This window comes from Misgurnus anguillicaudatus, chromosome 15 (assembly GCF_027580225.2).
Source record: "Misgurnus anguillicaudatus chromosome 15, ASM2758022v2, whole genome shotgun sequence".
Classification (NCBI taxonomy): Eukaryota; Metazoa; Chordata; class Actinopteri; order Cypriniformes; family Cobitidae; genus Misgurnus; species Misgurnus anguillicaudatus.
In genome coordinates this window covers 31,588,107-31,600,521 of record NC_073351.2, presented here as the reverse complement: position 1 = coordinate 31,600,521, position 12,415 = coordinate 31,588,107, and the positions used below count along the sequence as shown (strand labels likewise).

The following is a 12,415-nucleotide window of genomic DNA, read 5'->3' as shown; positions in this document are numbered from 1 at the left end:
CAATGGCATTTCCTTGAGATTCCAGTAAGAGAAACGGCTTAATATTTCATCATAAACTTCACTATATTTACATTCGGTTCAAAATACTCAATGGACAGATGTTTATGTAAAGTTGAAGTTTCCTAGGATAGGAGCCAAAAAGCTGACCTCAAAAAAGATCTAAGTGTCCCACGAGACCTCTTCTCTGTGGAAAGAATGCTGTCCTTCCCCCAGGCGTTGGTCTGAGAAAACTTTGACATGCGTGTGTGTGTGAGAAAGAGATTGGGTACGATAGCATGCACCACAAAACAAGAAACTGGAAATTCTTGTAGAAGTATTCGAACTTCCCTCATCCTTTGTCAGAATGTGTGTGAGGATAGTTTACACACATTAACCCACGTGTTGCATTTTGGCTTTGCTTTAAAATATTTCTAACAACAGTGGCAATGTAGTAACGACCGTATCAGTGATTGCCGATGGCACTTGGTTTGATCTTTTTAAAGAAAAACATTCGAAGAGGAATACAAACCACAGTCATGCTTTTGTTAGTTTTTGTGTTGAAAAATGTATTTCTTTAAAGGTGCATTGTGTAACTTTTAGAGGGATCTCTTGACAAAAATGCAATATAATATGGGTGATTCTCACGAAATCCAGACTTGGGTGTTCAGCAACAGATTTTTTTTTAAAAAGCCCTTGAAGCCATTTTTTTTTTGCACATATAAGATTAAGGTCTGAACTTACTATAAGGGTGATTCTCATGAAACCATTGAAACCACGGCACTAATGATTTTAGCTTTAAAATGTGTAATATGGTAACATTAAAAAGCATCAGAATTAACACAATACTGTGTTCTACCTTGCACAATGTGTGATTTCAACATAATTTATAATTGGAAATTTTATCTCATTTTCTGCTGAAATTCTCATTACCGCAATGTGTCCGGCTGTGTTTGAACATGCGTTATGTTGTAATTTAATCAAATTAACACAAAAATATTAAGAAAAAAATAAATGGATGTTTTGCTAGACTATTTTAGATGACAGAAAAAATATTTACTGAATATTCATGTATAATAATAATGAAGAAAAATTAGGAAAATGATGTGTCCATGCCTGATGTTCTCATCCTCCGCAACACTTTTTGAGAACAGTTTAAGCACACATACAGAATTTTTATAAAGTTTGATTTTGAGTGACCAAGCACATGGACCAGTTACTTCAAGATGGCTACCAGGTAAGATCATTTTTCAGTTAATTTGAAATATTGTCTTGTCAGAATGCTTACACGACATTTTGATTATCATTACCGCAAAAGATGCTTATTAAATGTTAATTTAATTAATAGAAGCATAATACTTTGATTTTAAATGCATGTGCAGAATCTCCAAATTATGTTCTTTCAGGTTTGTCATGTCATTTTGAAAATATGTCAGTGTTGATGTTTTCTGACTGTTGCGGTAATGAGTTTTTTTAGGACTAATTTTTTTAATTATGTTACAAAAAGTGTTAAATGATAAGTAAAAGTTTTTAAATTAATGTTCCCATTTACTCCAGACTTTGTTTTTCAATGTCTGGTGGGAAAAAGTAAATGTAAGCAATTTTTACATTTTCATGCTTGACATTTTTAAAACCAAGTTTTCGTGAGAATCACCCCCTTACTGCTGATTGGTTACAAGTGTGTTTTGGTACTCGGCCAGACTCCCTTTTCCAAAGCTGCTTTTTTTAAATCATGCACCCCGCCTTTAATGTTTTTGTAGTAAAAGGCACAAGAGAATACGGATCAAGGCAGAATGCTGTTGTGGTGTGTAACAGTCTTTATTTACTTTAGTACAATCATTGTTTTAATGTACATTCATATCCACCTTCTCCTCTGGGAAACTGAGCAAAACTTCAAACGCAAACCAAGGTGGATGAAGGTAAAACATTAATAAGAAGCTTTTCTATGTATACTGAGTAATGTTCATTAGGCATCTGTGGTAATTTAATTTTGTAGCGTACAGCTTTCAACATTTCAATATAATTTCTTTGAATATTAAAGCCCATTACATCGTTTTATTATTCTCATTACCTATGAAATGCTGCTTTTTTCTTGTTGTAGGTGAGTTAGTAGTTTACCAGGTCAACTGCTTCGCATGCCTCTTGTCCCAACGTGACTGGGAGATCTGAGTTTGGGATTGTGGATTCATAGGTCAGTTTACAGTCTAGAAAGTCCCCTGAAGAAGTCGCCACCTTATCCAAACCTTCCAACAAATCCTGGTTCTCTTCCATCACCTGATTGGTTACGGCTTCACTCTCCAATTTGACCTCCGCTTCTTGAGGTTTCATCAGATCATCCAAAAGGGTGGATTCAGACAGCAGGGGAACGGAGCCAGATCCACCAAAAGGTTCAGGTGTAGACTCTTGGATTTGCTTGGGTTCTTGTTCCTTTCTGTTCAGGCTGACAGCGGCCAATGCAGACTCAACTGCTGTAATACCTTTGTTTACAACATCTTCCACCGGTGCAGCAATCTGTTCGGTGACACTGTTGACTGTTTCCTCTACAGCTTGTGTAATGCTCTCCAGAAAACTTGTGGAGGAGTCAGGCTGTGCATCTTCTACAGGCTTGGTCTCTTCAGTAGTACTTTCTAGAAGCTCATCCTCAAAAGATTTCTGTTCTGCGGTCACAGGTGAGCCCTCGCCTGCATCTTTCTGCTCCACAGGGGGACCTGTTGTCTCTGTTGCCGTGCCCCCGTTACTCTTCTTTCGACTGAGCCTTGCTCCCATTCTGCCCCTTAACGAAATGTAAAACAGCTATTACGACCAGCATGCACAGATATAATCGTTTATGAATGTACAAGACATAAACACTCAAATAATGAGTCAAAAATGGCTTGTCGTTGGGGTGGTACCCAAAACTTTGCACCCAAAGAGTTCATATTAGTACCTTAAAAGTACCAAATATCAACATATTTGTACTTAAATGGTACATAGGACATTTTTAAAGGGTACTACCGCATTTAACCAGTGCAGAGGTAAATCAGATCACATGCTTGGAGACTCTATACTCCAGCGTACTGTAAAATACACCACAGTAGTTCTTGCATGTCTACATGTTGATTGTAAGATTGGAATGTGAAGTCTTTAATACACAGTAGACAAAAGTTGTCATCGGGCCAAGCCCTTAGTTTTTAAGAGGTCCTTGTTGTTGATGGCCTTGGACTATGAGCTGGACGGGAAATATTTCAACAGCTTTATTTGCTGGGGGACAGCTGGTTTTGATCTGGGCTTTATACTCACAGGGGCGGTTTCCCGGACAGAGCGTTTCCTAGTCCCAGACTAAAATGCATGTTTGAGCTGCCTTAATTTAAAAACACCTTGTACTTACATGTATCAGTGCCACTGTTTGGACACACCTGTGTTGTTTTTGCAAGGTTTGTTTGTAAAAACTACTTAAAGGGCATCATGAAAATCTGACGACTTCTATGTTATAATTGGGTCCTAGTGCTTTTTATCAACCTAGAAAATGTGAAAAAGAACAATCCAGTAACTTAGTTTTGGTAAACTATTCTCTGCAAGCATGTGAAAAAATAGCTCATTGAAATTTGGCTCCCCTTGTGATGTCAGAAGGGGATAATACCGCCCCTTAATCTGCACTATCCAACCACTGCACTGCCATTTAGTGCAGAGATTTGCATTTAAAAGGATACACGCAAAACGGCACAACGCTATAATAAATTATCTGTGGGGTATTTTGAGCTAGAACTTCATGTACTCTTGGGACACCAAAGATTTATTTGACATCTTAAAAAAGTCTTGTGAAATGTTCCCTTTAATGTCCTAATATATCTAAGATGGATTAATATGAACTGTGTCTGAAAAACTGCCCCAAAAATTTTGGTCTCTTGAGAAATAAACTTTAACCAAAAAAAGTAAAGTAGCCTCAAAAGTAATCAGAACCTCTTGTTCACTTGTGTTGTCATTTGTTAGGTGGGAAAGAGCCAAAAAACAAAAACTAATGGGTATAATAAACAATATCTGTCTGTTTTATAGACCACTTGAATAACAAATGAAGAACACAAAGTAATTCATAGTTATAAAGCTGTAACGTTCCTGTGCAGCATTATCAGAGTACAGGCATTGATGGGGACTTTATACTAAAAGCTTATATATAAAATCTATTACATTTGAATATTTTATATACATTTGTGACCCTGTCTACGAAACCCGGGTTAAAGTTTCATAAACTAATTCTGAGATTAGGAGACGATTATGATCTTACTTAGTCTATATAAAAGATATCAAGGTTATATTTTCACAGTATGTTTGTTTTACAGTGTAGGATGTTTTTTTGTGTGTGTAGAAAACAGTAAATCACAAATAAATCTTAAGCTGAGTTAAGACTCTGTCATTTTGTATATGACGAGGAAACTTCTTACAATATTGTTTTAGGAAATACACATTAAAAGTATTAAATACAAGGTATATGTTGTAAAATTATACTTTATACTTTAAGTCAAGTAGTCAACCACACATTTCCTCAGCTGTGCCCTGGCACATCACTTGCAAAAAGAATAAAAAGCACAATTTTCTAAGTTTTAAGTCCTGAAATGTAACACTGAAGTTTAACTCGTTTCATTAGGCTAATTTCTACTGACGTGGCACCAAAGAGAAAAAAGAGCAGCTCTGCTGAGAGCATCAACAAACTGTATAACCCCAAACCACAGCATCCTCTTACGTTTTTAATATTACTAAGCCAAAAAGTTTATTATAAAACCAAAAAGATCGCAATATATCCACGCCTGGCGATGTAAAAAAGTGTGAACTAACCTTATGAAACGATGTAAGAGCGGAAACGCGGGCAGATGCGCGAGCAGAGATGAAGAGACTGACTGCGCAAACAGAGGACAACTCCAATATAGTGATGTACTGTACAGTTCGGGTTATGTATCGTTCTTGTGAGTCGATTCATTTGAATGATTCTTCAAAACCGATTCGTAAAGCGTTCAGGAAGAACTTTTGAGGGGACTCAAAATCCTTTTGGTCAGATGTTACTTTTTTGTTTTTTCTATGCTGTAAAAATGATTGAATTTACAGAGACTTATTTTTCTTTCAGATTTTTATTCTAAGGACATTAATCTTCGATTTTTCGGATTTCTCTACTAGGCAAATTTCATATTCATAAAGACAGATTCGTTCTAAACCTAATTTTAGAATGTTTGCCACAGACCTTTTCAAAACTTTTCGCAGTATGACAAATTAAGCCTTTAAATTCAAACGCTCAAAAAACATTTAATATTTTTAATTCGGTAGTATATTTGATTGTATTGTATGTTTTGTATGTGTATTGTATGTGAATTGTGATGTCCGTCTTCCCCTTGTTATCTGTTCATTGTTGTCTTAAAATTGTTAAATAAAAAAAATAAAAAAACTTTTGAGAGGAAAAAGAAGTTGGGACTTTTACGTAACAGCCTGATATTTTTCACAAGATTAGTATCAAAAATATTTAGAGACACTTAATACTAAAACAATGATAACAGCTATATTATATACTTCATAAGTAAATGATTGAACTGCAAATGACTCTGAGAACATTTGAGCGACGATTCAATAAACGACTCTTTCGAATCAGTTTGTTGACGCAAACGGTCAGAATGAACTGATTCGTTTTGTCTTCCAAGACTGACCCGCTCCCCAGGCCCGGAGTGGGTAATCGGGAGAACCGGGAGGATTCCCGGTGGGCCGCTTCACTTTTGGGCCGGTCGAGTTTTTTTTTTTATTTTTTACATTTGTCACGTTACTGAGTCTGTCTTCTCTTAAATGACACTTCACACGTTTCGCATTGACACTACAGCGCGCAGCCTCTGCATGGGTTGTACCATGTGAAGGAGTTTCCCCCTCCCCTCCCAAAGAGTTGGTTCGGTCCATAGCATGTCTATTCCAAAACTTTTCTCCGGTAGGCTGGGCCGGCGCTACTGTAACACAACGCGTCTGAGAGGAGGAGGGCGTAAAACAACAGGTTGAAGAAAAAAGCCATTGTAGGAGGATGCTGCCAAATGTGCCAAACTTACAGATTTATTTTCAAGAGGACAAACAAAAGTGACAACAGGTAAATTAAAGAGAAATAAGCCTAGTAATGGTTAGCATTAGCAACTTAATTATTCGGCTAATACCGTTTTCAAACTATTTACAAGCCAACCTTTTTTTTTTTGTTAAAATATTAGCCTTTTGTGTATACATGCGATTCATAGACTTTGCAAATATTATGCAAGCAGTTTCTGAGCAGCAGATAAGCCAGTTCCCCGCTAAAAACGAGGAGGCAATGAGTAAACAATATGAATTAAAGTTATTTAACCCTCAGGTTGTGTTCAGAACCCTATAACACCTTTTGTGTTCCCAGTCAAAAATGAGCAGCCTAAAAAAAACTTATAAATCACTTTTTATGCTATATATTTACCCAATATTGGATTCAATATTTTTGTCAAATTGTTTTCTTTTTAAATTAGGACTGGGTTTTATATTTCTAATTGCACCTAATTAATCATAGCCCTCATAGCATTAGCAATGCTAATAATTTATCAACCTTTTCTTGTGGAATAGACTCTAGGGGGGGCTGGGTTATTTTTGGCCCATGGTGGGTAAATATTGGACAGAACACGCTGCTGGGTTAAAATTGACCCAATGCTGGGTTGTTTTAACCCAACTGTTGGGTTATTATAATTCGTGGTTGCATAACAACAACCCAACATTGGGCCACTTCCAACCCAGCACTTGCTCCGTCCAATATTTACCCATTACCCATTACAGAGTGTAGAGGAATATTTTTGTTAACTTCTTATCTTAAGTGAAATATTATTTAACTTTTACCTTATTTGTTGAACCATGATATTAATAAAAACTATAGTAAGAGCTGAACTGTTGCTTTATTTATCCAATTTGAAAAAAGTGCTAATTTGGAATAACACTATGGAAAAAGTGGGCCGGTCTTGGGCCTGAAACTCCCGGGCTAAAAAGTGGCCCCACTCCGGCCCTGCCGCTCCCTATTCGTTCTCCACGGGACTGTTGGAAATGTTCGTGTTTTCCAAACAGCCTCCTCCCTGTTCAGACTGTAAACGATTACATTTTAAATGTGATGTATTGGTTGAAGTGAAGTGGATAATTTTCTGGTAGTTTGACGACTCAAATGGTTTAATGAAGCACAGTCTCGCAGTTTTACGTACACAAGCCTGATGATCTATACATGAAATAGCGTTTATCAATGAAGTTTTAAACGGGTTTGCTGTTGTTTATTTTTCATTTATTTTGTTGACAACAAAATGAGATTTTTTTCAAAGATTCATTACACAGATCATTGTTCTGTATAAAACTTTTTTCGTCTATAGTTTACGAGCATCTTGTCCACTAGATGGAGGCACCGAGCTTTGGATGTTTAGTCCTAAATTTACAGTGAAAAAATATTACTGAATATTGTTTATGCATTGTTTTTAGCTCATCCCATCTATGCTTTCTCTTTAAATCGGAAACAATGACTTATGCTTTATCCCTAAACACTTTCTGAGACATGGAGTCATACATAAACATTATGACTTATGTTTATTATTTTAAATGCCACACCCATACAGTTTGACTTTTTGGCTTGTGTCTGTGAATATGTGCAGTCTTGTGTTTTTGCTGTAGATGATAGCAGCTGGTGTTTGTAACAGCAATTGTACAGCTGTAGCAGTAATTTGCAAAGCCACAAGAACTATCAGCTTGTGTGATGAGTGTGAGATGAGAGAGAGATGAAGCTGTTATCGCTCTTAAGACTCTTAAGATTTTAATTTCCATGCTGTTGTTTCGGAGGGAGATTTTGGTACAGAAAGTAAATACCCAGGGATGATTAGAAACATCTGTGCTGTGACTCAGAAATGTGAGTTGCTTCCTTTTCATGCTTTTTTTAATTGCCCACTTACTGTACATAGATAAAACAGGTAAACATACAACCAAGTTTTAATTATGGATCAAGATCATCCTAAAAGGAGTAAATGACTTGAAAACTTTAAATCACACTTACCAGAAACTATTAGGTCAACCAATTGTCATTTGACGTGTACTAATTATGCCTTGTGCCTTTTTTCTATTGTGCCTTTGATCACATGTACATACGTGTCTGATTATGTAAGCTATAATATGTTATTTTTTTTACAGAAATTATTATTACATTTTCTGCATAGTTTACATTTTATAGGCTGACAAAGGTTATACCTCATATGAAAAAAAGAAAGGGTTAAAAAAATGTCCACAATTTTAATTTTTATGTTCATTGGATGATGAGAAAAGTTGCAAATGAAGCCAAAGTCAATAAAACCAAAATGTGTGTGAGCCTGTCAATGATGGTGTGTGTGTCTGACCTCTTTGGTGTGAGTGGGCTGCTTATTGTGGCTTTGGTGTATTTTAAGGTTATTTTTAGTTTGAGATGTTGAGAGATTTGTTAAAGTCTTAGATTGCTTGCATCAGGACTTCGGTCAGAGAGTTTTTCTATCTCACTTTATATGGTGAGGATGGATTGAAGTATTAGGTAAAAGTGGTACCCTTAAAGGTGTACTTTTTGAAAAGGTACCCTCCGGTGACAGTTTTTGTACACTGTTAAAATTTCTGTATAACTGGCAGCTGTTTGAACATTAAACATTAACAAGTCTTTACTTTTACAGAATAAACTATACACTGTAAAACTGTCTGTAGAACTTACAGTATTAATACAACTAACTGCCAGTAATTAACTGTAGATTTTAGATTTGTTATTTACTGGCAACAGTTTGTTCAAAGTTAAAAGAACATGAAACATTTTCAGTCTTTATCTTCTACAGTAAGTTACTGGCAACCAGCTGCATAATTACAGCACATTTTTTACAGTGTACAATAACGGCCTCATGCAAAGCATTCTGGGAACCAAAATGTTGAAAAATGTTGGTGAAAAAGATCTCAGGCTGTTATTTTATAGTTTTATTCTTGTTAATGTTTAATGTTCATTTATCTTTAAACAAACTGTTGCCAATAAATAACATACATTTAAATCTACAGTAAGTTACTGGCAAACTGCTGAATAACTACAGGAAATTATTTACAGTACTTTATCAATTGATCCTCTTAGAAATAAAGACATATGCAGACAGACAGAAAAACAGAGATGGATAAACATAGATAGACAGACAGACAGACAGACAGGACATGGATCGACAGACAAACCGTACACAAACAAACTGAGATCGATAAACTGACAGACAGAAAAATGATGGACAGAAAAACAGACAGACAGAGATAGATAAACATAGAGGATGTTAGAGACAGACAGTAAAAGTATAGAGAGACAGACAGACAGATATATAGATGGACAGACAAACAGAAAAACATTACACAGACAGACAGAGATAGATAGACAGACAGACAGACAAAAAAACAGTACACAGACAGATATATAGACAGACAGAAAAACAGTACACAGGCAGACAGAAAAAATGATGGACAGAAAAACAGTTGACAGACAGACAGACAGAGATAGATAAACATAAAGGATGTTAGAGACAGACAAAAACAGTACACAGACAGATAGACAGACAGACAGAAAAACAGTACACAGACAGGCAGACAGAAAAATGATGGACAGAAAAACAGTAGACAGACAGACAGAGATAGATAAACAGAGGATGTTAGAGGCAGGCAGACAGACAGACAGACAGACAGACAGACAAAAAACAGTACACAGACAGATAGAGATATATAGATAGACAGACAAAAACAGTACACAGACAGATATATAGACAGACAGACAGAAAAACAGTACACAGACAGATAGCCAGACAGACAGACAGACAGAAAAATGATGGACAGAAAAACAGTAGACAGACAGACAGAGATAGATAAACAGAGGATGTTAGAGGCAGACAGACAGACAGACAAAAAGAGTACACAGACAGATAGACAGTCAGACAGACAGAAAAACAGTACACAGACAGGCAGACAGAAAAATGATGGACAGAAAAACAGTAGACAGACAGACATAGATAGATAAACAGAGGATGTTAGAGACAGACAGACAGACAGACAGACAGACAGACAGACAGACAGACAGACAGACAGACAGACAGACAAAAAACAGTACACAGACAGATAGAGATATTTAGATAGACAGACAAAAACAGTACACAGACAGATATATAGACAGACAGACAGACAGACAGAAAAATGATGGACAGAAAAACAGTAGACAGACAGACAGAGATAGATAGATAAACAGAGGATGTTAGAGGCAGACAGACAGACAAAAAAACAGTACACAGACAGATAGAGATATATAGATAGACAGACAAAAACAGTGCACAGACAGATATATAGACAGACAGACAGACAGACAGAAAAATGATGGACAGAAAAACAGTAGACAGACAGACACATAGAGGATTTTAGAGATGGACAGACAGAAAAAGTAGAGAGAGACAGACAGACAGACAAAAAACAGTACACAGACAGATAGCCAGACAGACAGAGAGAAAAATGATGGACAGAAAAACAGTAGACAGACAGACAGAGATAGATAAACAGAGGATGTTAGAGGCAGACAGACAGACAGACAGACAGACAGACAAAAAACAGTACACAGACAGATAGAGATATATAGATAGACAGACAAAAACAGTACACAGACAGATAGACAGACAGACAGAAAAACAGTACACAGACAGGCAGGCAGAAAAATGATGGACAGAAAAACAGTAGGCAGACAGACAGAGATAGATAAACAGAGGATGTTAGAGACAGACAGACAGACAGACAGACAGACAGACAGACAGACAGACAGACAGACAGACAAAAAACAGTACACAGACAGATAGAGATATATAGATAGACAGACAAAAACAGTACACAGACAGGCAGACAGAAAAATGATGGACAGAAAAACAGTAGACAGACAGACATAGATAGATAAACAGAGGATGTTAGAGACAGACAGACAGACAGACAGACAGACAGACAGACAAAAAACAGTACACAGACAGATAGAGAGATAGACAGACAAAAACAGTACACAGACAGATATATAGACAGACAGACAGACAGAAAAATGATTGACAGAAAAACAGTAGACAGACAGACAGAGATAGATAAACAGAGGATGTTACAGACAGACAGACAGACAGACAGACAGACAGACAGACAGACAAAAAACAGTACACAGACAGATAGAGATATATAGATAGACAGACAAAAACAGTACACAGACAGACAGACAGAAAAATGATGGACAGAAAAACAGTAGACAGACAGACATAGATAGATAAACAGAGGATGTTAGAGACAGACAGACAGACAGACAGACAGACAGACAAAAAACAGTACACAGACAGATAGAGATATATAGATAGACAGACAAAAACAGTACACAGACAGGCAGACAGAAAAATGATGGACAGAAAAACAGTAGACAGACAGACATAGATAGATAAACAGAGGATGTTAGAGACAGACAGACAGACAGACAGACAGACAGACAAAAAACAGTACACAGACAGATAGAGATATTTAGATAGACAGACAAAAACAGTACACAGACAGATATATAGACAGACAGACAGACAGAAAAATGATGGACAGAAAAACAGTAGACAGACAGACAGAGATAGATAAACAGAGGATGTTAGAGGCAGACAGACAGACAGACAGACAGACAGACAGACAGACAAAAAACAGTACACAGACAGATAGAGATATATAGATAGACAGACAAAAACAGTACACAGACAGACAGACAGACAGACAGACAGACAGACAGACAGAAAAACAGTACACAGACAGATAGAGATATAGATAGACAGACAAAAACAGTACACAGACAGATATATAGATAGACAGACAGACAGACAGACAGACAGAAAAATGATGGACAGAAAAACAGTAGACAGACAGACACATAGAGGATGTTAGAGATGGACAGACGGAAAAGTAGAGAGAGACAGACAGACAGACAGACAAAAAACAGTACACAGACAGATAGATAGATAGACAGACAGTGATGGATTAACAGACAGAAAACGATAAAGATAGATAGACAGACAAATGTAACAATGCATCACAGAAACTTCAGCAATATGAATTTGAGCAGTTTATATGCCAGATGTCATGCATCCTTTGAAATATCTGAAGAAAATCACTTCCATGATTTTCTCATCAGGCATCGTCTTTGATGTCATCTTTGATTGTGTGCCACTGTCACACTGTAGATTCTAATCCGGAACGCTTCCTGGTTTTAACCCCTTACATCACATACACATATGACTATACAGGTTTCATCTGTGTATATTTTGTACTATACACGTAAAACACATCCATCCATTTATTTTTATCTTTTGCCAATATTAAGATTGCTAAAAGATTCTTGTAAGAGGTTATTCTGTGGTTGTGTGTGCTGGTTTGCAAGCGTGGTGAT

General features: G+C 36.6%; 1 protein-coding gene across 1 annotated transcript; it reads right to left on the bottom strand.

Annotated features, from left to right (window-relative positions):
* Window positions 1-1,775: 1,775 nt before the first annotated feature.
* LOC129419701 (uncharacterized) lies at window positions 1,776-4,940 on the bottom strand. Its single transcript, XM_055174870.2, has 2 exons — window positions 4,786-4,940; window positions 1,776-2,749 (listed from the first exon to the last, which is right to left on the bottom strand). The coding sequence occupies exon 2, from the start codon at window positions 2,740-2,742 to the stop codon at window positions 2,083-2,085; it is 660 nt and encodes a 219-aa protein (XP_055030845.1). The 5' UTR covers window positions 2,743-2,749; window positions 4,786-4,940; the 3' UTR covers window positions 1,776-2,082.
* Window positions 4,941-12,415: the final 7,475 nt, after the last annotated feature.